The sequence below is a fragment of the Somniosus microcephalus genome, chromosome 22, assembly GCF_052327205.1.
Source record: "Somniosus microcephalus isolate GS21.2 chromosome 22, FLI_Smic_1.0, whole genome shotgun sequence".
Taxonomy (NCBI): Eukaryota; Metazoa; Chordata; class Chondrichthyes; order Squaliformes; family Somniosidae; genus Somniosus; species Somniosus microcephalus.
The window spans coordinates 11,503,297-11,529,832 of record NC_141008.1 but is presented as its reverse complement, the minus strand read 5'-3'; the positions used below and the strand labels follow the sequence as shown (position 1 = coordinate 11,529,832).

The 26,536-nt window shown below is 51.1% G+C and overlaps 1 protein-coding gene across 2 annotated transcripts in view; it reads left to right on the top strand.

Annotated features, from left to right (window-relative positions):
• The window catches only part of p2rx1 (purinergic receptor P2X, ligand-gated ion channel, 1), a 112,452-nt gene that overhangs the window by 46,641 nt on the left and 39,275 nt on the right, over positions 1-26,536 (top strand). For both annotated transcript variants that reach the window (XM_085964178.1, XM_085964179.1), the window contains exons 2-4: positions 18,664-18,811; positions 23,038-23,109; positions 24,438-24,507. In XM_085964178.1, the coding sequence (XP_085820304.1) occupies positions 18,664-18,811; positions 23,038-23,109; positions 24,438-24,507 (290 nt within the window). The remainder of the gene's footprint in view (positions 1-18,663; positions 18,812-23,037; positions 23,110-24,437; positions 24,508-26,536) is intronic.

The following is a 26,536-nucleotide window of genomic DNA, read 5'->3' as shown; positions in this document are numbered from 1 at the left end:
ACAGATTATCTGGTCACTTTAACATTGCTGTTTGTGGGAACTTGCTGTGTGCAAATTGGCTGCCGCCTTTCCCACATTACAACAGGGACTCCACTTCAAAAGTAGTTCATTGCCTGTAAAGCGCTTTGAGACGACCAGTGGTCATGAAAGGCGCTATATAAATGCAATTCTTTCTTTCTTTTAAATGTCCCTTTAACCATCTCTGCTCTAAGGAGAACAACCCCAGCTTCTCCAGTCTCTCCACATAACCAAAGTCCCACATCCCTGGCACCATTTTAGTAAGTCTCCTCCGCACCCTCTCCAAGGTCTTGACGTCCTTCCTGAAGTGCGGTGCCCAGAATTGGACACAATACTCCAGCTGAGGCCTAACCAGCGGTTTATAAAGCTTTAGTATAAATTCCTTGCTTTTGAACTGTGTATGTTAGCCTGAGAGCCCTGCAAGTAAATCAGCACCTGGTAGCCTCAGTAAAGCGAGGCTCTGCTCCCAGGATGCTGACTCCATCCCTGACTGGATTTCATCATTTGGTGCATGTTGGAACGCTTTGTGCAACACTTTTATTGGGTGATAAGGTCATTGCCAGTCGGTGATACTGGCACACCACTAGAGCTGGTCACCCCCGCCCACGCAATGTTATCGGGGTGTTTACACGATTAGTGTCGAGTATTTCCTGCAGAGTAAGAAAAGCTCACTTTAGATACAACATGCAATAATCCACCTGTTCAACGGGCATTTACTATTTAATCTTGTTTAATTAGATTTGTATGAAAATTGTCCACTGGACTTGGTTCAATGTATCAAACATGGGCCCCGAGATCCCGCAGGGCTAATGCCAGGCTCCCTGGAGGAGTGACAGGAACCGGAAAGGAACAGTCGTTTCCCAGGCTTCACGGCTGGAGATCAGGACAATCCCGCTGAATTTCCAGACCATGCCAACAACAACAACTTGCATTTATATTGCACCTTTAATGCAGTAAAGCACCCCAAGGTGCTTCACAGGAGCGTTGTCAGACAAAACTTAACACCGGGCCACACAAAGAGATATTTGGACAGCTGAAGAAAAGCTTGGTCAAAGAAGTATGTTTTAATGGGCATCCTAAAGGATAAAGAGAGCCGGAGAGGTTTAGGGAGGGAATTCCACAACTTAGGGCCTAGACAGCTGAAGGCACGGCCACCAACGGTGGGGTGATGGAAATCGGGGATGCGCGAGAGGCCAAGATTGTAGGAGTGCAGAGATCTCAGAGGGTTGTAAGACTGGAGAAGGTTACAGAGATAGGGAGGGATTTGAAAAAAGGATTAGAATGTTAAAATTGAAGGGTTGGCAGACCGGGAGCCAACGTGGGTCAGCGAGCACAGGGGTGACGGGTGATGTCAGCTCCCTTTGTGTTGGGATGGTAATTATATAAATGTATACACCTCAAAAGTAATTAATCGGCTGTGAAGCACACCCCGAGAATGTGCAAGACTCAACATGAATGCAAGTCTGTGGCCCAGAAATGGGTTCCTGCCAGACTTTGGCTTCAAATTGGTCCTCTTGCATCATCAAGACGTGACCGTGTGCTGGGGATGTCAGTCACGACCCACGAGGCAGTGTGCCGTCACATAGAAGATGAAGATTGGTTGGTGAGGACCCCAGGAACCGGGGTAACAGTGAGTCCCAGGAGGGGTGGAGAAGCTCGGGATGAGGGGGTTGGGGTGTGAGCGGGGGGCCGTCAGTTTTGATGTGGAGCTAGGAGGAGCCGGGGGTTGGGGTGGGGTGGAGAAGCTCGGAATGAGGGGGTTGGGGTGTGAGCGGGGGGCCGTCAGTTTTGATGTGGAGCTGGGAGGAGCCGGGGGTTGGGGTGGGGGGGGGAGCTCGGGATGAGGGGGTTGAGGTGTGAGCGGAGGGCTGTCAGTTTTGATGTGGAGCTGGGAGGAGCCGGGCGGGGGGTGGGGAGGGAGCTGCTCCTGCTCCTTCTGGCTCCACATTCCGGTTAATAAAACACTTTTACAGATTACCACGTTTTTCCCAGAGAGTGTGCAGTCTTTTTATAAACATCTGCAACTTGGTAATTTAACGTTAATTGGCTTTGAGTTCCATAACTGAACAGCCGGTTGGAGTGATGGGAGCTTTGTCCCAGTGTGTTCTAACAGGAGGTGATCTGTCATTTGCATCACATCGCGGATGTTAATGAGGACTGTAGTCACACTGCTAAGAGCCCTTATACACCATAGTACCGAGAGGGAAATGCACTTCATCAAAGAAAGCAGCAGTAAGTGTAATCAAAATAGCTGGCACGCCAGCTGACTGCCTCAGTTACTCTCTGGCTTGGCACTGGCTCATTAAGAATGTTTCTTTCACAGATACATGGTACTACTTTGAGTTGCCTGACGCATTAATCTGCCACCCACTGGGTGTTCTGTTAAACCAGGTTTTGGTTGGGGGAAACAAGGTGAAGGGCTTCACCATACCAGGAGAGCGGACAACAATCTTAGTGCAATTTATCAGATTTATTTCCCTTATTTTGGCCATTTTTCTATCTCCAAAGATGGCAACTCCTGCCCACTTCTGCCTCCATCGGCACTGGTCAGACCCACTGTGAGTTTTATTTGAGCAAGAGACAAAAACAACAGCAACAACTTGTATTTCTATAGCGCCTTTAACGTAGTAAAACGTCCCAAGGTGCTTCACAGGAGTATTATAAGACAAAAAATTTGACACCGAGTCACATAAGGAGAAATTCAGGCAGGTGACCAAAAGCTTGGTCAAAGAGGTAGGTTTAAGGAGCGTCTTAAAGGAGGAAAGAGAGGTGGAGAGGTGGAGAGGTTTAGGGAGGGAATTCCAGAGCTTAGGGCCGAGGCAACAGGAGGCAGATCTTGACTGATAGCGAATCGGCCCGATTCCATCTCTCCTGAGTTTTATCTCCATTGACATCAATAGAAATAAATCATAGATTATAGAATGGTTACAGCACAGAAGGCGACCATTCGGCCCGTTGAGCCCATGCCGGCTCTCTGCAAGAGCACTTCAGCTAGTCCCACTCCCCCGCCCTTTCCCCGTAGCCCTGCAAATTTGTTTACTTCAGGTACTTATCCAATTCCCTTTTGAAAGCCACGATTGAATCTGCCTCCACCACCCTTTCAGGCAGTGCATTCCAGATCCTAACCACTCCCTGCGTAAAAATGTTTTTCCTCATGTTGCCTTTGGTTCTTCTGCCAATCACCTTAAATCTGTGTCCTCTGGTTCTCGACTCTTCCGCCAATGGGAACAGTTTATCTCTACTCTGTCTCGACCCATCATGATTTTGAACACCTCAAATCTCCCCTCAGCCTTCTCTGCTCTAAGGAGAACAACCCCAGCTTCTCTGGTCTATTCACGTAACTAAAGTCCCTCATCCCTGGAATCATTCTTGTAAATCTTTTCTGCACCCTCTCTAAGGCCTTCACATCCTTCCTAAAGTGCGGTGCCCAGAATTGGACACAATACTCCAGTTGAGGCCGAACCAGTGTTTTATTAAGGTTCATCATAACTTCCTTGCTTTTGTACTCTATGCCTCTATTTATGAAGTCCAGGATCCCGTATGCTTTTTTAACCACTTTCTCAACCTGCCCTGCCACCTTCAACGATTTGTGCACATATACCCCCAGGTCGCTCTGTTCATGCACCCCCTTTAGGATTGTACCCTTCAGTTTATATTGCCTCTCTTTGTTCTTCCTACCAAAATGTATCACTTCACATTTTTCTACGTTAAATTTCATCTGCCACGTGTCTGCCCATTTCACCAGCCTGTCCACGTCCTCTTGAAGTCTATCACTATCCTCCTCACTGTTCACTGTACTTTCAAGTGTTGTGTCATCTGCAAATTTTGAAATTGTTTCGAATATCGAAGAGACGTAGAACAGACTTCCAATTTGCTATCACCCGTTTTACACTATGGTAGAAAGTCAAAATTTAGCATAATGTGGGTAATTTCAACCTAACCTGCTTGGCAGGAAACTGATGGGATTGGATCAGCCACCTGTTTAACATCCTCTGTAAGGGGTCGTTTTAACGAGCTTGTGGTGTGCGAGATCGGTTTTTGATTTCACACTGCTCGTGAGCGGTTCCGAAGCGCTCCCCCCTCACCGGTTCTAGACACTGGGCTTATTGCCAGACCACCTTGATGTGTTGGCCCAACTTGTGACTCGGAAGACAAATGGATCAGGTGAGACAAGGTAAGTTTTAAATCAAAGGTATCTTTATTTTTAAGGAGAATAAAACATAGAGAATGAAGAAACAATGCAGACAAAAATCATGAACATGCCTCTCAATGGGAACTAAAACTTAACACACAAGAGTTACTTTGACTATCATAATACATCAATTCTAGATCAGCGATATAATAAAACGGGGGTGGAGAAAGCGCACGGCACAACGAAGGATGAATAACACTCACGAATTACAAAGCCCTTAATATTAAAAACCCTCCCGTCTCTAAAATATACCTCAACTAGAGTTGGGCCTCTATGCTCACCAGGGTTTTAAAACTGTCCTTGACCTTGGTGCTCCTGTATCGTCCGGGATCTCCAATCTTCCTTATGGGACCGGCTCCTGAACCTGCTCTCCTGCTCGAACTTGTAGGCCCTCCGTGCTCCTCGAACCGTAATCGAACCTCTCCACTCGCTCTGCCTTTGACCTCGTGTCTGTGTGAAACTGTTTTTTTTTAAATGTCTCTTTTCCCCCAACAGTTTACTGTTTTCTTGCCCTTATCTTGGCGCCAAATCAGGGGTTTTCTTTTGTTAAAGTAATGGGCCGGCTGCTTTGACAAAAGCGGGTACTTTATTTTAATGTCTTGTAAATGAAACTAATGGGCTCTGTCCTGTGTCCCTCTGAGTTTGGTACAGATAATAGGTTTTGTCTGTGCTCTGCGATTTCAGAGATGGGTTTGCGTTTTGCTAGCAATTAACACACCTTGAGGTGTAAATACTTTTGTTTTGACTTCGTTACTACTGTAACCATTTTATCATATCAATTGCAGTCAGTTCTGGAATCTTCTAATCGGTGGCGACTCAGGTTTCTTTAAGATACTGCAGTGGTATGTCCTTCTGAAATGAGTCATGTGATCTGCCAACTCCATCTTGTGTTCATAAAATGTGGCCATTTCAGGGGTTTTACAATGTAGACTGTATTTTCCTGGATTTTGCGAATCCTACAGTTCTCCCTGTGATACAATGGACATCTCAAATCGTCTTTTGTATCATGAATGTTTTAGGGTGAGCATAAATCCGTTCCCCCCCCAACTGACCTTCCCCGTAGTTTACCTGACTATGGAGTGTACCTCGCACACGCACTTTCCTCATCCCGAAAATGGAGTTGAGTAGATATCCCCTACCGGAGAAACATTTATGCTATGTACAGACTCACCTTAGAGTCATAACCCGACGCAACACAATCTTTGTTATAATACACCAAAAACAGATGGAATAAAAACATTTAGCTACACGGGCGAGTCCCCATTTATGCTGACATAGTGGCCCCGCCAATTCCGCTGACTAGGGAACTCCCTGTCGTGTCCCTTCCTCCTACACTGGACACAGACCAGGTACAGAACGATCCCTACCTGGCACACCACTAAGACGTGGGAAGCCAGTCTGACCCATGATGGGATCTCTATATTATCAAAAAGGTCCCACCATGGTGGAACCACTATGTCTTGGATTTTTGCCCCTATGTCGGTGGTTTTCTGCTCTAAAGTAAAGAAGTGCTTCTGAGAGACAGTAACTGCTTTCAGCAGTTCGGTTAAATGTTCTGGGAGAGGGGGAATTGTGAAACCAAAATGGGCTACGTACTTCTGGAGATCGATGAAGTTCTCCTTGACAGTGAGGTGAACAGTGGATGGTTCAGGGATCGGGATAATCCGCAGCTGTGCCACTTGAACTACTGCCTCGGGTTTGAAACAGAAGCTGCTTTCACTGACCGCGCACCAGCCGTGCTGTCCGTGCCGGTAGTGAGACGCTGCGGTGGCGACACAATATGTCCCACCACCTATGTATGCCACCTGTGGGGGAACATGGCCCTGTGCCATGGCTTCCATGGTGCAATTGATAGGCTTAGCGTCAGCAGAACTGAACCCGCACTGTGGTGTTGAATAAGCATTCAAGTGCTGGGGACACAGGATTATGTGTGCTCCCCGGCTACGGCACCCCGAGAGGTCAGTCCCTGTCATAGCATGCTCCCACTTAATGACGTAGGGTGGGACCTCTGTGAAACGGACGTGTGCTCCCCCCCGAATGACTCCAATGTTCACCACCCTATACACCGGCGCAGGTCGGGCCACCCTACTCATTACTGGGATCCGCACGATGACCCCAATGATGGTGTGGTTGGAGCGACCACAGTCCACCGGGACTGGGTAGGCCTCAGAAGCGAGCCGGAGCTGGCACGGACTCAACGCGTTCTCAAAGGGGTGGAGGGCTGCGAGGTGTTTGTTACTGATCCAGGAGGGGACCAAACCCTGTTTTAAGTCCTCCAGATTGCTGCGGCCCTCGCCCAGCAACCATGCCCCGTACAGTACGCACACCTCATTCTGGGCAGCCTGATCTGAGGCGTTCCTGTCCTCCCTAATGAGAGCGTTGACCGTCCGAGCCTGCTTCTCCAGCTCTGCTATGATTTCTTTTAAATGGAGAGTCATAGCCTGGTCCTCATGGAGCTCCGAACCCACCACCCGATTTTCGTCCATGAGGATCCCCTTCAACTGGGTCTTTAACCCATTAACCTGCCGTTGCAATTCGATGTCGTCCATACTATTTATGATGGACGACCCAGTGTTAAACCCTGTGAACCAGTCGCTCACGGCGCCCCTTCTTTGTCTCCCCAATTGCTCCCATTCCTTGTGGCCCTCGGTATAGAGTTCGGTTCTATTGACCCCCGCGAAGTCAAATTCGAAAAACTTCTGCAGGGTCTCTTTCAGCAGGGCCTGATACAGCCTTGCCGTTTCTACGGGGCACCATTCCGGCAGGTGCACCTCGGTCAGGTTGAGGATGACCGAGGCCACCACGTAATGGACCCCCTGATAGGCCATTTGGTCAGTCGGAACTAATACTAAACCGTTCCCTGGTCCCTTGGTGGTGGTGGGGCATCCCTCTGCTACCGTCCGTGGTGTCTGGGTCGTGGGCAGGGGCTGTCGGGGGCGGGTCACTAGCTCAGTGGCATTAACCGCAATTGGGGAGTAGGGGACCGCGCATGCGTCCAAGCGCGATTCCCAGTCCATCCCCCTCCCGTTATCTTGCCACTGGCTGTGGAAAATGATGGAAACGCCTGCGGGGCAGACTTTCTCTGAACCCCACATACACACATAAATCCCCTGATCGGGTTCCCACCATTTATCCCAGCACACTGTCAACCCTCCCTGGGTCCCTGTGATAGTCCGGTGAGTGTTGTTCCCTAACCTTTCCCACTTTCCTCTGGGGTTCCCCATGTCCCTGCTCAGTTTCCTGAGCCACCGCCACCTATCCAGGGGGATGTACCCCCTGCAGGTTAGGCAAATACGTTTCCCCACAGTCACACTGATCCGCGTGGCCTGGATCTTGATCCGAGGACACGACAAAGAGACCTCCCCGTATGTGAAGCCAGTTTCGCTTAAATATTTCATGGCGTTTGAGCCCAGCCATCCGGGCCAGTTGCCTTCGTGGGTGTACCCAGCGACTTCCTCTGCTTCGCACAGGCCCTGCCCATCGTGGGCCAGAGGCGCAGTTTCCCCGGAGCAGCCAAAGATACGGTGATCCTCCGTTTCTCCTCTCCAGGCGACGTTGAGGCCCACCAGGGCCGCGAGGATGATGCCTCCGACTGGCATCATCTTGTTATGATCTGGCAGAGAGATAAAAAAAGGTTTCGAGCCGGGCTCCCTGGGCTCCTCGGCTTGGGTGCGGGGTGAGTGGGTCCCGCGACCCTAGCTCACCTAAAACTTGCCACATTCTATCGCTCCAAAGTGCTACCATACTTCCAGAAGACCACATTACTTATTTTCTAAAATTACAATAAACTAAACCTTATTACCCAAAACTATATAAATATATACATCTGCCGCCCATCTCCGGACGGCCAGCTTATAATCTGCGGGGACCGTCGCAGGCCTCCCCCTGCTGCGTTCCCACATCGGTCTCAGCTGCTGGTCCCTGGCAGCCCGTGGCTGCTGGCTGTGGACCGTTTAAACTTCTCGCAGCTTTCTTCCGGGGGGTCCCTCTTGTGAAAACCGGCGACCAAACCTTCTTCGGTTGCGGTTTTCTATTTGACCGTCTAAGGGTCACCACATATGAGGCTTCCTCGTAGGTCGGACCCTTGGCTGGAGTTTTGGCCCTGGCTGCAGTCCGTGGCTTCCCCACGACTGCCGGCTGTGGGCTTCCTCCCGCAGGCTCCGCCTCCCTAGGCTCTGGGTCAGCGGCAGGCACCTCTCCGCTACCTGGGACTCCAGGTTGAGAGTCTCCACCCCCAGACGCCACCTCTCTAATGCTGCACTCAGGGGCAAGACCTAAGACCTCCGGCTCCTCCCCTTCACCGCAGTCAGGGGCGGGACCTTCGTCCTCCGACTCGGCTTCCTTGTGACCAGGGACAGGACCTAGGACCTCCGGCTCCTCCCCTTCTGGGTGATCAGGGACAGGACCTAGGACCTCCGGCTCCTCCCCTTCTGGGTCCCAGAACAATGGGGGAGTCTCCCGTGTGGACGAGACAACTCCTCCCCTCACGCAGGCTGCTCGTCCAGCCTGTGTGACCTGCGGCTGCAGGTCCCCTGCAGTTTTTAATTCTTTGCTGCCTTTTTCAGCCCCCGCTGCCTGCTTCCCTGCCTCCGGCTTAAACAGCTTACATTGATTGATGTGAAACCATTTTGTGCGCCGGGGCAGTTTCACAGCATACACCATGGGGCTGGCCTGATCTACGATGCTGTAGGGACCCATGTAAAGTGGCTCGAAACTCCCCACACGGGCGAAGTTCCTTACCATCACTAGATCCCCTACCTCCCAGCGATGGGTTTTACTGGGCTCGAGCAGCATCCTAGTTCCCTGGTGCTGCCTCCCCATGTTACCTGCGGCCCCCTCATAGATCCTTTGGAGGCGTTCAAGGAGCGTGCGGGCGAATTTGTCCCGATTCACCTCCCTTAGCTGCCCCTCCGTTAGGACTGGGGCCAGGACATGGGTGGGGGTTCTCATGACCCTCCCGGTCATGAGCTCATGCGGAGAGTACCCCGTACTCTTCGACTGGCTGGAGCGGATCCCCATGAGCACAAGAGGCAGGACTTCTGCCCATCTTTGGGGCGAACCCATTATCTCTTTCCTCATTTTTTCTTTTAAGGTGCGGTTCATCCGCTCCACAATCCCCGATGACTGTGGATTGTAGGCTACGTGCCATTTCCCCTGAATGCCCAGCAGCATCAGGGTGTTCTGCATTACTTGGCTGGTAAACTGGCTTCCCTGATCGCATTCCATGAACTGGGGCAGTCCCCATCTCGAGAACACCTCCCACACCAAGATTCTCGCAGTCCCTAACGCTGTGGCTGTTCGACAGGGGAAGGCTTCAACCCATTTAGAGAACACGTCCGCCAGAACGAGGCAGTACTTATAGTCTCCCTGGGTGGCGGGTAAGGGTCCGATATAGTCAATTTGGATTGACTGCCATGCTCCCTCTACCCTCCTAACGTGTCCCATCGGCACCTTCCTCCTGTGAGGATCGGGGTTATTTGCCGCGCACACAAGACAGTTCGCGCAAAACTCCCGGACGTCCTCCCGGAGTCCTGGCCACCATCCTGCCTGCTCCACCCGCTGCCAGGTGACCTCAGGCCCGGGGTGCCCTGTTCCTGGTCCCTCATGGGCCAGTTGAAGGAATTCCCTCCGGTGCTGCTGAGGCACCACCCACTGCTCTTCTTTAAACAGCATCCCCTCTCTTATGGACAGGGATGCTGCACCATACGGGCCTTCCATTTACTTCCCCTCGCTAACCGCGTTAAATACCCCTCTCAGGGCAGGGTCCTGAGATTGGACCGATTTTAGGTCCGGGGCTAGCGCTACCCCTACACTCTTCTGGATCCCATCCCTGCCTTTTACAGCTGCCACTGGTCCAGGCCCGTAGGGGTCCCAGAAAATGCCGGTCTGGGCACCCTCTCTCGCCAGTGCATCAGCTCGCTGGTTCCCCTGACCGCGAGGTTCTGTGGAGGAGTGAGCCTTCACCTTGTGGATGAAGACCTTACCCTTCTCCCCCATGGCTGCCAGGATCTTCTCCAGCAGGGGCTTTACCACCAAGGGTCTCCCATCCGCGGAAGTGAATCCGCGACGGGACTAGATGGCCAGGTATTCGGTACACGAATTGCATGTAAACATGCTGTCTGAGCAAATCGTGTACGGGGTAGGGAAAACTTCGGGATGGGTAACCACATACGCCACAGCAGACAGTTCTGCCTGCTGGGCGCTCATGGTACTGGGGAGTTTAATCGCCAACGCAATGTCAGCCGTTGGGTCATACACTCCGAACCCCGTGAGCTGCTTTCCAGCGGATACTGTGCTGGAACCATCCACGTAAATCTCACGGCCGGTGGGATGTATCCCAGCCCGGAGACCAACGTCGACCTCCCATACCCCTTCAACGGAACATTGATGGGCTGTCCCAGGGTAAGCCAGGTTGGCGGCTAATCTGGGCTCGCACAGGCCTCGTACCCGCAGATCCATTTGTGAGAGGAGTAGGGTCCAGTGCGCAATGCGGGCACTGCTCACGGTCCCATCCTTAATCCTCCCATCCAAAAGCATCTTGGTGGGCGTGTGGTGTGTGAGGAGGGTGATGGGGGAGGTGCCTGTGAAGATGGCAGATCTTTTCCCAGCCCAGTGTGTGGCCAAGAGGTGCCGCTCACAGACCGAGTAGCTCCTCTCCACATCGGTGAGCACCCTGGAGGAGTAAACCACGGGTCTCAGCTTGCCATGTCGCTCCTGGAGCAACACACCACTGAGACTGTCCCCGCCGGCCGCCACCTCCAGGAAGAACTCCCTTCCCCCATCTATCGCTCCCAGGGCCAGTGCGGTCTGCAGCTTCCTTTTTAGGAGCTCGAACGCGGCCTGGCATCCTTTATCCCACGACCACTCCACTCCCTTGTGCAGGAGTCGGAGTAGTGGGGCTGCCATGGTCGCATAGTCCTCCATGAAGTCTCGGCAGTACCCGGTTAGCCCTAGAAATGACCTCACACCCTTTATGGTGACGGGGACCGGTAACTCCTGTACCGCCTCCCTCCTAGCCCTATCGATGGCCCTTTCTCCGGCGCGGATGGTCAGCCCCAGGAACTTGACTTCCTTTTGACCGATCTGCACTTTCTTTGGGTTGACTTTGAACCCCCTTCTGGTCAGTAGTTCCAACAGTTCAGCCAGCAGTGGGCCGTGCTCCCTGACCGTGTCGGTAAACAGGAGCAGGTCGTCCACGTACTGCACTAACTGAAGGGGCTGACTGAACTCCTTCAGGCTGTCCGCCATGCATTGGTGGAAAATGCTGGGGCTATTGTGGAAGCCTTGTGGCAAGCAATTCCAGGTATACTGTTGCCCTCTGAAAGTAAAGGCAAATTTATACTGGTCCTCCCTCCGCACAGGGATCGCCCAGAACCCATTGGAAATATCCAGCACCGTGAATGTGGTCGCGGATGCGGGGATACTCCCAATGAGGTCGGCCACTGCTGCCACTGTGGGGGCACATGCGGGGATGTTGCTGTTCAACACCCGATAGTCCACCGTGGCTCTCCAGGAATTGTCCGGTTTTTTAACCGGCCAAAGCGGAGAGTTCACATGGGTGGCTATAGGCCTCAGCACCCCCTGCTGTACCAGCGCTGATATGGCCACCTCCATATCAGCCTCTGCCTCCTTTGGGAAGTTGTACTGCTTTTGGGGCCGGGCCATGGGACCCCCATCTACCCTAACCTCAAAGCTAGCAACCCTCCCACAGTCATGTTTGTGCATGGCAAACGCACCTAACTGAGCCTGCACTTCGGCTCTAAATACTTCTGGGATACCCTCCATCATTTCACCGAGGTCGTAACTCCCTTTCGGCTTCATGGTACACAGGGTTCCCTTCTCATCCTTTCCCGGGATTACTACCACTCCACTTTCCTTTCCGGTGTTGGCCCCCCAAAGGCAATGGTTCCTGAGGTCCACGAGGATCCCATGGCCCACGATGAAGTCGGCCCCTAGGATCCCCTTCCCTCCCTCCGCATCCCATCTCGCCAGGACATGTGCCCACTTTGTCTGGAGTGTGCCCAGGTGGATCGAGAGCGGCCTGGAGAACGCACCCGTCTGCTCCGCCCCTGTGAACGCTGATAGGACGTATGGAACCCCGTTAGACAGAGGTGAGGTGGTGGGATTCTCCATATGGATCATGGTGCATGAAGCTCCCGTATCCAACAGATAAGTCCCCGTTTCCTTCTCTACCTCCATCTGCACGAGCGGTCTCTTCCATCCGTCGTACTGGAGCGCACATAGATAGACGGGCTGCGCAGGCTCCAGTCATTGCGGGCCACTTTGAGAAGGGGTTGGGGGAACCGCTGGACCGGTGGTGGCTGCTATCTTACCCTTAGTGAGGACCAATGACCTCACTGAAGCCAGCAGCACGTCCAGCAGCTCTGGAGGGACAGTTGGCTCCGTCTCTCTCTCTGGGGCAGAGGTCGTGGGTGCGGCCAGGGCTTGGGCTGGGGCTGTGGGGACCTTTTCCCTTGTGTCCTTCCAGGGATTCTTACAGTCCCTGCGCCAATGCCCCTCCTTCCCGCAACCGTAGCACGTTTGTCGGCTTTGGTTGGGACGGCTCCCTTTCTGGCGCCACTCTTTACGGGGCTGGTCACCAGGCCTGACCTCACAAACCTTCCCGTTTTGCTGGGGTGTCTCACTATCCCTCCCGTTTCTAAAGGTGACGGTGAGTTGGCGGATCACCGTCGCCTCCGTGGTCAGAGGGTTTCGGGGGTCGAGCCAGGCCATTGCCTGCGTTTGAACGCGGGGCAGGGAGTTATTCATCAGGCACCTGAGCCAGTGGACTAACTGGTCCCCATCCAGGTTCGCTCGCACCGGCATTCCCGGGCACGCACCCTGGTAGACTGGCCACAGCCTGTCCGCGAACGCCTGCGGGAGTTCCCCGGGGAGCTGGACTGTTTTCTCCACCCGGGTGAACGGACTCCCCTCGTTCATCCCCATGGCCTCCAGGATCTCGTCCTTCAGCCTGCCATAATTTTCCTGACTCCTCTTACACCCATCGGGTAGCGTCTGGAGGAGATCGCTTCCCAGGGAGAACAACATCATCTTGGCCTTCTCTGCCTCGTCGCAGTCGTTAACACAGGCCGCCTGCTCTATCTCCCTAAAGTGAAGAGAAGGGTCCCCCTTCATGGTGAGCTTGGGGATGTAGCTCACCATGGAGCGCAATTGTTGCGCACCGTGTGGCACCAGGAATTGGTTCTGGAGGTCCCCAGGTTCCCCGTCGTCACTGGGTGGTCCGTACCTCCGTTGTGTCACGGGGTACACCGGTCCCGGTCCCTGATTCTCTCTCGGGCTACCCTGGTCTACCTTGGGTTCTTCATCCTCCACCCCCTCCTGATCCCAGACCTCTGGAAAACTAGGGGCTAGGGGTGGTGGCTGTGAAATCTCTGGTTCCCTAACCTGTTTTGTTCTGGGGGCTGCCTGCGGGACTTCCCTGCTTGGGTTACCGTTGAACTCAGCCTGGCCGACCTTGGGGCTAATGAGGCATATCATCCCCTTTGCCCTGGCCAATGCCAGATTCAGGCTTTCTATTTCCTGCCTACAGGGGCCGTGGTCTGCCTCCTCAAACCCTTGAGTGCAGGCCAGCTTGTAGGCTGCTTTTACTTCGCCTACCTTTTCCTCCTGTGCCTTCAGTTCCCCTGTAAGGCGGCTAATCTCTGTTTTTAATCTCCTCTCTTTCTCCCTGGATTCTCTTGCCTGATACTCTACGTGTTCTACCCTGAACCTAGCGCTCCCCTCCAGCTCAGCTATCTTGCCCTCCAGCCTTTCTACCTTCCCCCGATGGTCCCGGACCATCGCTGCCCTCTCTTGGCTTATGGCCTCCAGGGCCACTAGCACCTTCCCTTCTGCTGCAACCTTGTCCTGCAGCTCCCGGGACAAATGCTTAATTTTGGTTTCCTTACTGGCCACCGCGTGGTCCAGTACCAGACCTGCCTTTTATAGCACATAAGCCACACCGCTTTTTCAATGCCCTTGCGGTGCTCTTTACTAGCCGTCCACTGGGCGGCTGCCTTTAGGGGACGCTCGGCTCCTAACAGGTCATATACCGATTTTTTTGCTACATTTACTTTGCCACACATGTAGGAGGATAATCTGTCCTCCATAACATCTGTCTCACCCGAGTCTTTGTCCACCACACAAGGGTTCTGTAGCCAGTGTCCCATCTGGGTCGCCATTCTGTAAGGGGTCATTTTAACGAGCTTGTGGTGTGCGAGATTGGTTTTTGATTTCACACTGCTCATGAGCGGTTCCGAAGCGCTCCCCCCTCACCGGTTCTAGACACTGGGCTTATTGCCAGACCACCTTGATGTGTTGGCCCAACTTGTGACTCGGAAGACAAACGGATCAGGTGAGACAAGGTAAGTTTTAAATCAAAGGTATCTTTATTTTTAAGGAGAATAAAACATAGAGAATGAAGAAACAATGCAGACAAAAATCATGAACACGCCTCTCAATGGGAACTAAAATTTAACACACAAGAGTTACTTTGACTATCATAATACATCAATTCTAGATCAGCGATATAATAAAACGGGGGTGGAGAAAGCGCACGGCACAACGAAGGATGAATAACACTCCCGAATTACAAAGCCCTTAATATTAAAAACCCTCCCGTCTCTAAAATATACCTCAACTAGATCAGCTAGGTGGAGTTGGGCCTTTATGCTCACCAGGGTTTTAAAACTGTCCTTGACCTTGGTGCTCCTGTATCGTCCGGGATCTCCAATCTTCCTTATGGGACCGGCTCCTGAACCTGCTCTCCTGCTCGAACTTGTAGGCCCTCCGTGCTCCTCGAACCGTAATCGAACCTCTCCACTCACTCTGCCTTTGACCTCGTGTCTGTGTGAAACTGTTTTTTTTTTGAATGTCTCTTTTCCCCCAACAGTTTACTGTTTTCTTGCCCTTATCTTGGCGCCAAATCAGGGGTTTTCTTTTGTTAAAGTAATGGGCAGGCTGCTTTGACAAAAGCGGGTACTTTATTTTAATGTCTTGTAAATGAAACTAATGGGATCTGTCCTGTGTCCCTCTGAGTTTGGTACAGATAATAGGTTTTGTCTGTGCTCTGCGATTTCAGAGATGGGTTTGCGTTTTGCTAGCAATTAACACACCTTGAGGTGTAAATACTTTTGTTTTGACTTCGTTACTACTGTAACCATTTTACCATATCAATTGCAGTCAGTTCTGGAATCTTCTAATCGGTGGCGACTCAGGTTTCTTTAAGATACTGCAGTGGTATGTCCTTCTGAAATGAGTCATGTGATCTGCCAACTCCATCTTGTGTTCATAAAATGTGGCCATTTCAGGGGTTTTACAACGTAGACTGTATTTTCCTGGATTTTGCGAATCCTACACCTCCTCGATTTTACTTACCATTGAAGACATTGGCGTGTCAGCCTAGATTTTGGCTCAAGTCTCTGGAGCTGGTTTCAGCACCCACAACCTTCTGGCTCAGAGGTGAGGGGGGCTGCCCACTGAGCCACAGCTGACACTAAGCCCAATAGGGAGTTCTCAAGCTCATTTTCTAACCTTGCCTGCCCCATTGCACTGAAAAGGTGGCCATTGGAAAACCCAGGACCTTATCTCCTCTATTCTTACACCTTTATGCAGAGTGTTAGGGCGAATGAATTTTTCAGGGTTTTCCTCAATTAACTTTGGAGATCAGGGAGTATTTCAACAGGACTGTCATTCGGGAGCTGAAATGGTTGTGTAGAGTCTACCGTAGGATAGTGAACAGTCTGGGGAAAGGGTGGGCTTGATAGCCTGTTTCTCATTTCATCCTTCCTTATGTTCCTAATGCACAAAACCTGGGAAAGGTATGACTCACTCTAAGTCTGTCTCCATTTTCCGACCTCACACACAACGGGTGTCGTTCTACACTAGCTGTGCCGTGGAAATAATCTTGAAGAGTTCCTTAATGGAGTTAACCATGCCAATGCTGAACCTCAAGGCCGTTCGGGTGTCAGGGGTTTGCATTATCAAATGCTGCGGCCTGAGGTCTAGACAGCGGCCAATGCGCTTCAAGCACCAAAAGGCGTAACCAGGACGCAGAACATACGCCAGGTTCAATAAGCCATTGTCTTAGGCTAAAGCCACATAATGCAGCTGAAGTACCCGAGACAGAGAGAGAAAGACAGAACTGCATTTCTATAGCACCTTTCGCGACCTCAGGGCGTCCCAAAGCGCTTCACAGCCAATGAAGTACTTTTGAAGTGTAGTCACTGTTGTAATGTGGGAAATGCAGCAGCTAATTTGCACACAGCAAGCTCCCACAGACAGCAATGTGATAGTGACCAGATAATCTGTTTTAGTGATGTTGGTTGAGGGACCAATATTGGCCAGGACACTGGGGAGAACTCCCCTGCTCTTCTCTGAATAATGCCACGGGATCTTTTACGTCCACCTCAGAGGGCAGACGGGGCCTCGGTTTAACGTCTCATCTGAAAGACGGCACCTCTGACATAGAAGATAGGAGCAGGAGTAGGCCATTTGGCCCCTCGAGCCTGCTCCGCCATTCAATGAGATCATGGCTGATCATCCAAATTCAGTACCCTGTCCCTGCCTTCTCCCCATATCCCTTTAGCCTTAAGAAATATATCTAACAATGCAACACTCCCTCAGCACTGCACTGGAGTGTCAGCCTAGATTATGTGCTCAAGTCCCTGGAGTGGGACTTGAACCCACAACCTCTGACTCAGAGGCGAGAGTGCTACCCACTGAGCCACAGCTAGAAGAGGTGCTTCATGGATAACCTGCCAACATCATAGAAATTACAACCAGAAGTGCTAATCCCATCAGCCCACCCTGTGCGCAAAGACCACCACAGAAATACTTCAAAGAGCTGACCTCGCAGCATTGTGCGAGGTGGAAATCACTGGGGGTCAGGCTCACACCAGTTGAGGTGCAGTGATCCCGGCGACGCCGGATTAGGTCTCCATTATTGGCCTCAGTAACTCAGTCTATGAAATGTCCTGGCAACGCCGGATTAGGTCTCCATTATTGGCCTCAGTAACTCAGTCCATGAAATAGACACGATAAATTCTATATGGGTGCAGATCATTTCACAAAAGAAGCTCATGTGGTAGATTTCTGGCTAGCTTCAATGATAAGGAAACACTCGACTTTCTGTTGCAATTTCACGAAACAGTCCCTCCCAGTGATAGAAGTTTAAACTCCATGGGGGTCTTGGCGGGGCACAGATCAGGTGATAGCGAATCACCTCGCCATTGACTTCAATGGAAACACAAATCAGTCGGGTGTAAAACAGGCTGCCCATTCGCCACCACCTGTATTGTGCTGCCCTCCAAGACCCATTTCCAATTTTCAGGACCTCGGACACTGTTCAAAGGCATTCTCATCGACACAAGCCAGTAACGAGGAAATATTTCCTACATTTATTGGTTAGTGCAGGGGCGCAAGATTTTAGGTTAGGACCTGGTTCCACAGGGTTTCTGGCCATTTGGTGGGTACAATAGTGCAGTGGTTATGTTACTGGTCTAATAATCCCAGAGGCCTAGACTATTAATCAAGTTAAACGTGAGTTCAAATCCCACCATGACAGCTTGAGAATTTGAATTCAGGAAATCTGCCATCCTTGCCCAGCCTATATGGGACTCCAGTCACACACCAACTGCTCTCTGAAGGTGCCTATCAAGCTATTCAATTGTCAGGACAACAAGAGATGGGCAATAAATGCCAGCCTTGCCAAGAATTAATTTAAAAATTAGTTTGTGAAGAGCTTTGCGGTCCCCCTAACAAAGCGGGTGTGGGTTGCTCTGCTTTCTGCCGATGAATCAGGGCAGGCATCTCTGAAGTGCCCTTACAGGTGCAGGTGGCCTACCCTGACTATGATGAAGACCCCATGCCCAGTATTTGGGTCAGGGTCTATGCCTTTTGCTATTGGCGTGCGAGAGTCCTGCTCCACCAATGGAGATGGGACCCTGGGATTTCGGCCCCATAGAGTACAGTATAGAAATACATATTGGTGGAACCAATATATCTAAAGGCTTGGCGGTACTTGGGATGGACCTATGCGGCAGGCAGCTGACTCCTGCGGTGAAAGCTGATTCACTAAATTCCATCAAGCGAGAGCTGGACCTGTTTCTGCCCAGAGTGGAGATCATCTCGTACAAGAGGTAGGCATCTGGTAACATTAATCAGGACCAGAGTGGTCTCCTGAACTAGTTTCAATTGCCTAAAGGGGTCGGAGAGGGGATGTTTCTCCCCTAATTGGCCTGGGTGTTTATCGGGTTTTTCGCCTCTCCCAGGAGATCACATGGCTTTCAGGTGGGGTGGGGTTGGGTGTCCACACATCGTGATGCCCAAGTTGTGTGGGACGTACTGGATGGACCAGTGGGTCTTTCCCTGTCCCTCACTGTCTGTACTTACTTTACTGTCGGGTACCAAATGTTAGGTGGAGTAAACCTTCAGCTTTCATTCTTCTGCTGCAGGTGGGTTTTCATCTATGAGAAAGGTTACCAGTCCACGGAGTCCACCATCAGCTCCATCTCAGTTAAAGTGAAAGGCATCGGCTTCACCAACCTCTCCAATATCGGGCCCAAGGTCTTGGATGTCGTTGACTACACCTTCCCATCACAGGTAAGATACATCCAGAAATTAAGGTAACCTGTGACACAGCAATCCCACCCATTGGAACATTACAGCTAGAATAAGGGCACTAGAAACACAAAGCAACTAAAAGGGCAGGGTCTGAAGCAATTACAGAGACCTGGCTGCAGCTTTGACAAGACAGGGATCTGGATCTACCAGATATAGGATCTATAGGGAGGATAGGGAACACAGGCAAGGGGCTGTGGCAGCATTAATGTACAATACAATACAATTGCTGCATTAGAAAGGAAATATTGAACTTTCCAGCACAGAAGGAGGCCATTCAGCCCATTGTAGCGCTGTGCTAGAACAATCCAAAACCTGCTGAGCTTTCTCCTTGTAGCCCATACCTGTTCCGATTCAAATATTTATCTCATTTTCCCCTTAAAAATGGCAATGGTTTTCTGCCTCAACCGCTCCCTGTGCCAAATCATTCCATGCTCCAACAATTCTCTTGCCCAAAGACATTTCTCCTAACTTTGCTCGTTACTCTCTCAGTGACCATTTTGAATTGTTGAGTCCTCATCACTGGCTTGCCAACCAGAGGAAATAATCATTCCCTAATCACTATATCAAAACCTTTCAAAACTTAAAAAAACTCTATTAAATCACCTCTTAGCCTTCTCTGCTCCAAAGGAAATAATCCCAGTACCTCAAATCTCCCCAACTAACTATAGTTTCCATGGAATCATATAATCACACAGCACAGAAGGTTCGGCCCATCGTGCCTGTGCCGGCTCTATGAAAGAACTATCCAATTAGGTCCACTCCCCTGCTCTTTCCCCATAGCCCTGGAAATTTTTCCAATAGTTTCGTCTCACTGGAATAATCCTGGTGAATCGACACTGTATGCTTTTAATGGCTTTAATGATCTTTCTATAATGGGGCACCCAAAACTCCACACAGTCTCTAACTGTGGCCAAATCAATGGTTTGTGCAAATTCATCCTCACCTCTTCTACTGGTTGATTTTCCTCTGGTGGCTGCCTAGTATCGGAGGTGCGTTGCGTCTGTGAGGAGATGGCCACACGGCCCTGGCTCAGTTTCCTTCGGGAAGGGAAGCCTCCACCAGTTTGTCAAAGCATGGTCATTTCAGCTCAGTTCACAGATGTGGGGGTCAGGGTCCTGGGGTCAGGGTCCTGGGGGGATCACGGCCCTGGGGGTCAGAGTCCTGGGGGTCAGGGTCCTGGCGGTTGTGCTCCTTGGGGTCAAGGTGTATAAAATTATGAGGGGCATAGATAAAGTGGATAGAAAGGACCTATTTCCCTTAGCAGAGGGGTCAAAAACCAGGGGGCACAGATTTAAAGTAATTGGGGGAAGGTTTAGAGGGGATTTGAGGGGAAATTTCTTCACCCAGAGGGTTGTGGGGGTCTGGAACTCACTGCCTGAAAGGGTGGTAGAGGCAGGAACCCTAACCACATTTAAAAAGTACTTGGATGTGCACTTGGGATGCTCTAACCTGCAGGGCTACGGACCAAGAACTGGGAAGTGGGATTAGGCTGGATCGCTCTTTGTTGGCCGGTGCGGACACGATGGACCGAAATGGCCTCCTTCTGTGCTGTAACTTTCTATGATTCTATGAAGGTCCTGGGGGTCAGGGTTCTGGGGGTCAGGGTCCTGGGGGTCAGGGTCCTGGGGTCAGGGTCCTGGGGGTCAGGGTCCTGGGGTCAGGGTCCTGGGGGTCAGGGTCCTGGGGTCAGGGTCCTGGGGTCAGGGTCCTGGGGATCGGGGTCCTGGGGTCAGAGTCCTGGGGTCAGGGTCCTGGGGTCAGAGTCCTGGGGGTCAGGGTCCTGGGGTCAGTGTCCTGGGGTCAGGGTCCTGGGGGTCAGTGTCCTGGGGTCAGGGTCCTGGGGGTCAGGGTCCTGGGGTCAGGGTCCTGGGGGTCAGGGTCCTGGGGTCAAGGTCCTGGGGGTCGTGCTCCTGGGGTTCCGGGTCCTGGGGGTCGTGGTCCTGGGGTCAGGGTGCTGGGGTCAGGGTCCTGGCAGATGGTCAGCCTGACCTGCCTAGCACCCCTCTGCAGATCCTGCTCTACCTCCAAAGACACCAGCTTAGAGGATTCCTAATGGTGGCAGGAAAGGGGAAACAAATGAACAATTTACAACAATTTGGGTCTGTTGTAGACTAATTGATGGAGATTGGTTGCCGTGACTAGTCAGCAAATTCCATTATCATTGTACCATGCGACTACCAGGATGCCCGGAGGCCAACTAGATTGACCTTGGACCTTTTCTTGTCTGGCAATTCCTATGCTTCTAATTGGCACATAAAGGCCCAAATGCCAAGAGAAAATAAATAGTCTAGAACATTTCTTTAAAATCTGTGGGTCTTTTAAAGGCCCCCCTCCCCCCGCCCACCAGAATCTCCGCCTCGAGCTACCCTTCCTGTCAGGTTTCCTGGGGCTGCTGAGGACTTTCTGCCCACAGGTAGGGGAAGTGGGGCAGTGCCCTTCAACCACCCCCTCTTTGGGTATATCAACGAATTTCCCACCTGCTTCGGACAAGACCATCTGATGCCCAAAACACGGCCCTGACCAGAAAATGGAGCGCGGCCTAAATTTAGGCAGCAATCCAGTGGATTGGATTTCTGCCGGATTTTGCAGCCTGGCGCACAGTTGAGTTGGAAAGCGAGCGCGGCTGGGGATTGGAACGTTAAAAGAGCGAATCAGAGAGATAATTGGGGAGCAAGATGGACACGTCTGCAGCAAGCAGAGTGTGTGAGTTGTTTCCGAGTTGGGCTTCGGTGTCAGCTGCCTGCTGTCAGGATGCTGAAATGCTTTTATTATGTGATTTTTGAAGCTGCTTTTTTCATACTTTCATGTTCAAATAATGGATACGATGGTGTAGTGAGCCAGTAATCCGGAGATTGTAAGTGCAAATCCCGCCATGGCAGTCTGAGAATTTGAATTCAGTCTGGAAATAAAAAGCCGTTCTCAGTAAAAGTGACCATGAAGCTGTTGGATTGTCGTATAAACCCGACTGGTTCGCTAGAGGGATAGAATTGAAAAGTAGGGAAGTTATGCTGAACCTGTATCGAACCTTGGTTAGACCACACTTGGAGCACTGCGTACAGTTCTGGTCGCCATATTATAAAAAGGATATAGAGGCACTGGAGAGGGTGCAGAGAAGATTTACCAGAAATGCGAGGGTATACATATCAGGAAAGGATGAACAGGCTGGGTCTCTTTTCTCTTGAAAAGAGAAGGCTGAGGGGTGACCGAATAGAGGTCTTTAAAATTATGAAAGGTTTTGATAGAGTGGATACAGAGAGAATGTTTCCACTTGTGGGGAAGAGCATAGCTAGAGGCCATCAATATAAGATAGTCACCAAGAAATCCAATAGGGAATTCAGAAGAAACTTCTTTACCCAGAGAGTGGTGAGAATGTGGAACTCGCTACCACAGGGAGTGGTTGAGGCGAATAGTATAGATGCATTTAAGGGGAGGCTGGACAAGCACATGAGGGAGAAGGGAATAGAGGTTATGCTGATAGAGTGAGATGAGGAAAGACGGGAGGAGGCTCGAGTGGAGCATAAACGTCGGCATGAACTGGTTGGGCCAAATGGCCTGGTTCTGTGCTGTATATCCAATGTAATCCTATGTAATCCAATTTGCTCAGTTACCATGTTTAATTCATAAATTCCATTCAGTCACAATTCCACAGCCAAACAAACCCCTTTTTAAAACTGTGGAATTTTCTTCACTTACATTAGTTACTTCTTCAGGTGGTGGAGCTTTATGTTGATCTCCTGCCACGATGGTAGAACCAGAGTTTGTAGCACCTCCTTTGGTGGGAGGATGCAATTACAGTGTGCCGTATATCCTGTGTAATCCTATGTAATGTCCTTCAGGGAAGGAAACCTGCCGTCCTTACCCGGTCTGGCCTATCTGTGACTCCAGTCCCCCACCAACACGGTTGGCTCTTAACTGTCCTCTGAAGTGGTCGAGCAAACCACTCAACCATCTCACCACCTCCTCAGGGCAATTAGTGATGGACAATAATTGACAGCCATGCCAGCGATGCACACATCCCAAGAATGAATAAAATAAAACATTTTCAATTACCGAACGTACAAAGGCAAGGCTTGAATGCTGGAAATCTGAATCATGTGCTGGAAATGATCAACGCATCAGCCAGCATTGGAGAAAGGAAACTCGTTGAACATCTTGCTGTGACCCTTCATCAGTGCTGATCACATAACTGTATTTTCTTTCTTCAGGGATCGGAGTCCTTTGTAATAATGACCAATTACATTATTACTCCGAAACAGTCCCTGACGCACTGCGCACAGGTAAGCTGTTGTCTGCACTGGCTATCCTCCCACTGAAGAACTCCACTAGATTACATTGTAACATAGGGGGTAATCTGAACCTAACCCATTTTACTCTGGATTGATTTCAAATGGGTGGGGAGTTGGGGGGGGTGGGGGGGGGTCCGATCCTCGACCCCGGGGGGTCTTTGTATGACGGAGCAGTCTGGTGGGGGGCTGCTTGGGGGGCCGGTTGGAAGCACTCCTGCTTGTACTGGCCCACAAGCAGTGCTGTGAAGGCACCTACCTTCTCCCCGAAGCTGTCCTCGCCTCCCTTTAGCTGCCAGGTTTCCCGAGGCCTGGGAAACCCAGCCGGCCACTGTTAAAACTGTGAGACAGGTTAAATCAGAGGCTGCCAGCCTCATTAAAATATTTAAATTGCTAACCCGCCTCCTGGGAGTGGATTGGCTGATTGCCCCCTTACCCCGCCTCCGTTAAACCCACAAGTGGACTGGTTGGAATCGGGTTTGAGATTTTAAAAATTTTAACATCTCACCCGACCCCAACTCACCTGTTTTTGGGCATTAAGATTCAGCCTTATGTCTTGGATTAGGTCATGTCCCTTAAGATGCTCCTTTATATTATCCCTCATTAGGATGGGCAGGAATAGGCCCAGACTCGTATATTTTGAATTATTATTTTATTATTTTAAAACCTGAATGTGAAAATTGCCTCCTTAAAAATATTTAAAGGTAAAGCACAAACACATCATTCCAAGTGTTCCAGATGAATAATATCCAATGTGTAGGCCTCAGGCTCTCCCAGGGGCCTACCAATGTGGCTCTCATAGTCCAGTCAACTAAGCCTTATAGGGTAATACAAAAAGGAAATACTGCAGAAGCTGGAAATCTGAAATAAAAACAGAGTTCTGACGAAAGGTCATTGACCTGAAACGTTAACTCGGTTTCTCTCTTCACAGATGCTGCCTGACCTGCTGAGTATCTCCAGCACTTTCTGTTTTTATTTAAGTCTTATAGGGCTTGAACTAGCTATGGCAGCCCCCTTGGGAGTGAACCTGGCAAGGGGTGGAACTGCTATCTGCCCAGTACATAAATCTGAGGCCATTCCAAATCCCTCAGCACTGCACTGGAGTGTCAGCGTGGATTTTGTGCTCAAGTCACTCGAGTGGGGCTTGAACCCACAACCTGCTGACCCAGAGGTGAGAGTGCTGCCCACTGAGCCATGGCTGACTACTCAAGCTCAGGCTCTAGTCGATACTGATGGAGGATGTATAAGTTACACAGATTGGGGATAATATTGATTAATGAAACCGCGGCAAAGTGCCTTCTGTTCTGTTACTTTTACTGCAGCATCCGAGCTCTGGCGTGTGTGAATCTGACAGTGACTGCACAGCAGGAGAGTTCGGCCGGTACGGACAAGGTAAAGCTCCAATACTCACGAACCATGAGGCCTTCCTGAGTCGGTCAATAACCCAACCATTACTGACCGTGATCCGCACTGTATTTGAGTGGTCCCCGATAAAACCAGAATCACCTTTCCACACTAATGACATCACAGTGAACCAATGCTTTCACCAAATGGTCTGCAAGACTTTCTCAGTTTAATCACACATCTAAATCATTACAAGTTTATTTTTTTTTTCAAAGGTAAAGTGCAACACAGGTGCTATGAACAAATGCCTGGAAGTTGCCAAGGGGGTTCTCTGGTGAGAGACTGGTGGAGCCCCCAGAAAAATGGCGTAAACGACAAGTATTGGCCATTTACGCCTTTTCTATGGGGGTTCGGCCAACCTTCCGCTGAGGTTACAGCAGATGATCGGGAGAACCCTGCAGAAATTCAGGGCTGAAGTGCTTCATGAGAGTGAAAGGCCCATGATGTGGAGAAGGGAAACGTCTTTCAAATCTACCCAGAAACAGTAATTTTCTGAACTTTTTATGCAAAATAATGATACTCGCGCAGTAAATCACACTGGACAGAAACTCACAGGAAGTCAGCCTGCGACACGTCACTTGGTCGAGTGATCACAAGATAATCACAGCCGAGGAAGGCCATTCAGTCCCTACAGCCCCTGACTGCAACATCGCCAATTGGCTCTTAGATGTTTCCAGGGTTTTTGTCTCCACTACTGTATCGAGGGGCCTGCTGTAGATCACTCTTTGTGTGAAGCTGAACTCCCTAATATTAGTCCTAATTGTGGCTGAGAAATTGGACCTTGTTGAGCGGGTTTTACGGGCATAAAGTGGGTACAATGCTGGCCAAGTTCGGGGACCAACATCCTGCTCCTCAAGGATGCCCAAAAGATTTCCGGCCCGATATTGGGTTGGGCCATTTTTCTGGTGGCCTAAAGCAGGTGTTCAGACCCCTGCATATGCTGATGAGAGGCCTACCGCCTGTTCTAGGATGTCTCTGGGAAATTGGTCTGCCCTGAGTGGAGCCAGTGCAGGATGTGGCCGAGCGAGCAGCCGCCACCAAAAAAGTAAGTTAAAAAAAATGTTTTTTTACTTTTGACGTGGCAGCCACGATCACCCCGCCTTCTCTGCTCCTCCTAACTCCGCAGCAACGATTGTTCAATCATTGCCGGCCGCAGCAGCACCTGAAGAATCCTAAGCGGAGCGGGATCGGCAACCAATGTCAGGGCGAGGATCCAAAACAGGTGTTAGACACCCTCACTCACTCAAAAGAAAGAAAGGACTTGCATTTCTATAGCGCCTTTCATGTAATCAGGACGTCCCAAAGTGCTTCACAGCCAATGAAGTGCTTTTGAAGTGTAGATAATCACTGTTGTGATGTAAGGGTCCTAACGCTTGTTTTAGGCAGCCGCCTGGAATGCCCGTGAAGCAGACAATACCAGAAGTGGAGAGGGTGAGCCTAGAGCCAGTGGAGAGGGTGCGCGTAGAGCCAGTGGAGCGGGTGAGCCTGGAGCCAGCGGAGGGGGTGAGCCTAGAGCCAGTGGAGGGGGTGAGCCAAGAGCCAGTGGAGGGGGTGAGCCTAGAGCCAGTGGAGAGGGTGCGCGTAGAGCCAGTGGAGGGAGTGAGCCTAGAGCCAGTGGAGGGGGTGAGTCTAGAGCCAGTGGAGGGGGTGAGCCAAGAGCCAGTGGAGGGGGTGACCCTAGAGCCAGTGGAGAGGGTGAGCCTAGAGCCAGTGGAGGGGGTGAGCCTAGAGCCAGTGGAGAGGGTGAGCCTAGAGCCAGTGGAGGGAGTGAGCCTAGAGCCAGTGGAGGGGGTGAGTCTAGAGCCAGTGGAGGGGGTGAGCCTAGAGCCAGTGGAGGGGGTGAGCCTAGAGCCAGTGGAGAGGGTGCGCGTAGAGCCAGTGGAGCGGGTGAGCCTGGAGCCAGCGGAGGGGGTGAGCCTAGAGCCAGTGGAGGGGGTGAGCCAAGAGCCAGTGGAGGGGGTGAGCCTAGAGCCAGTGGAGGGGGCGAGCCTAGAGCCAGTGGAGGGGGTGAGCCTAG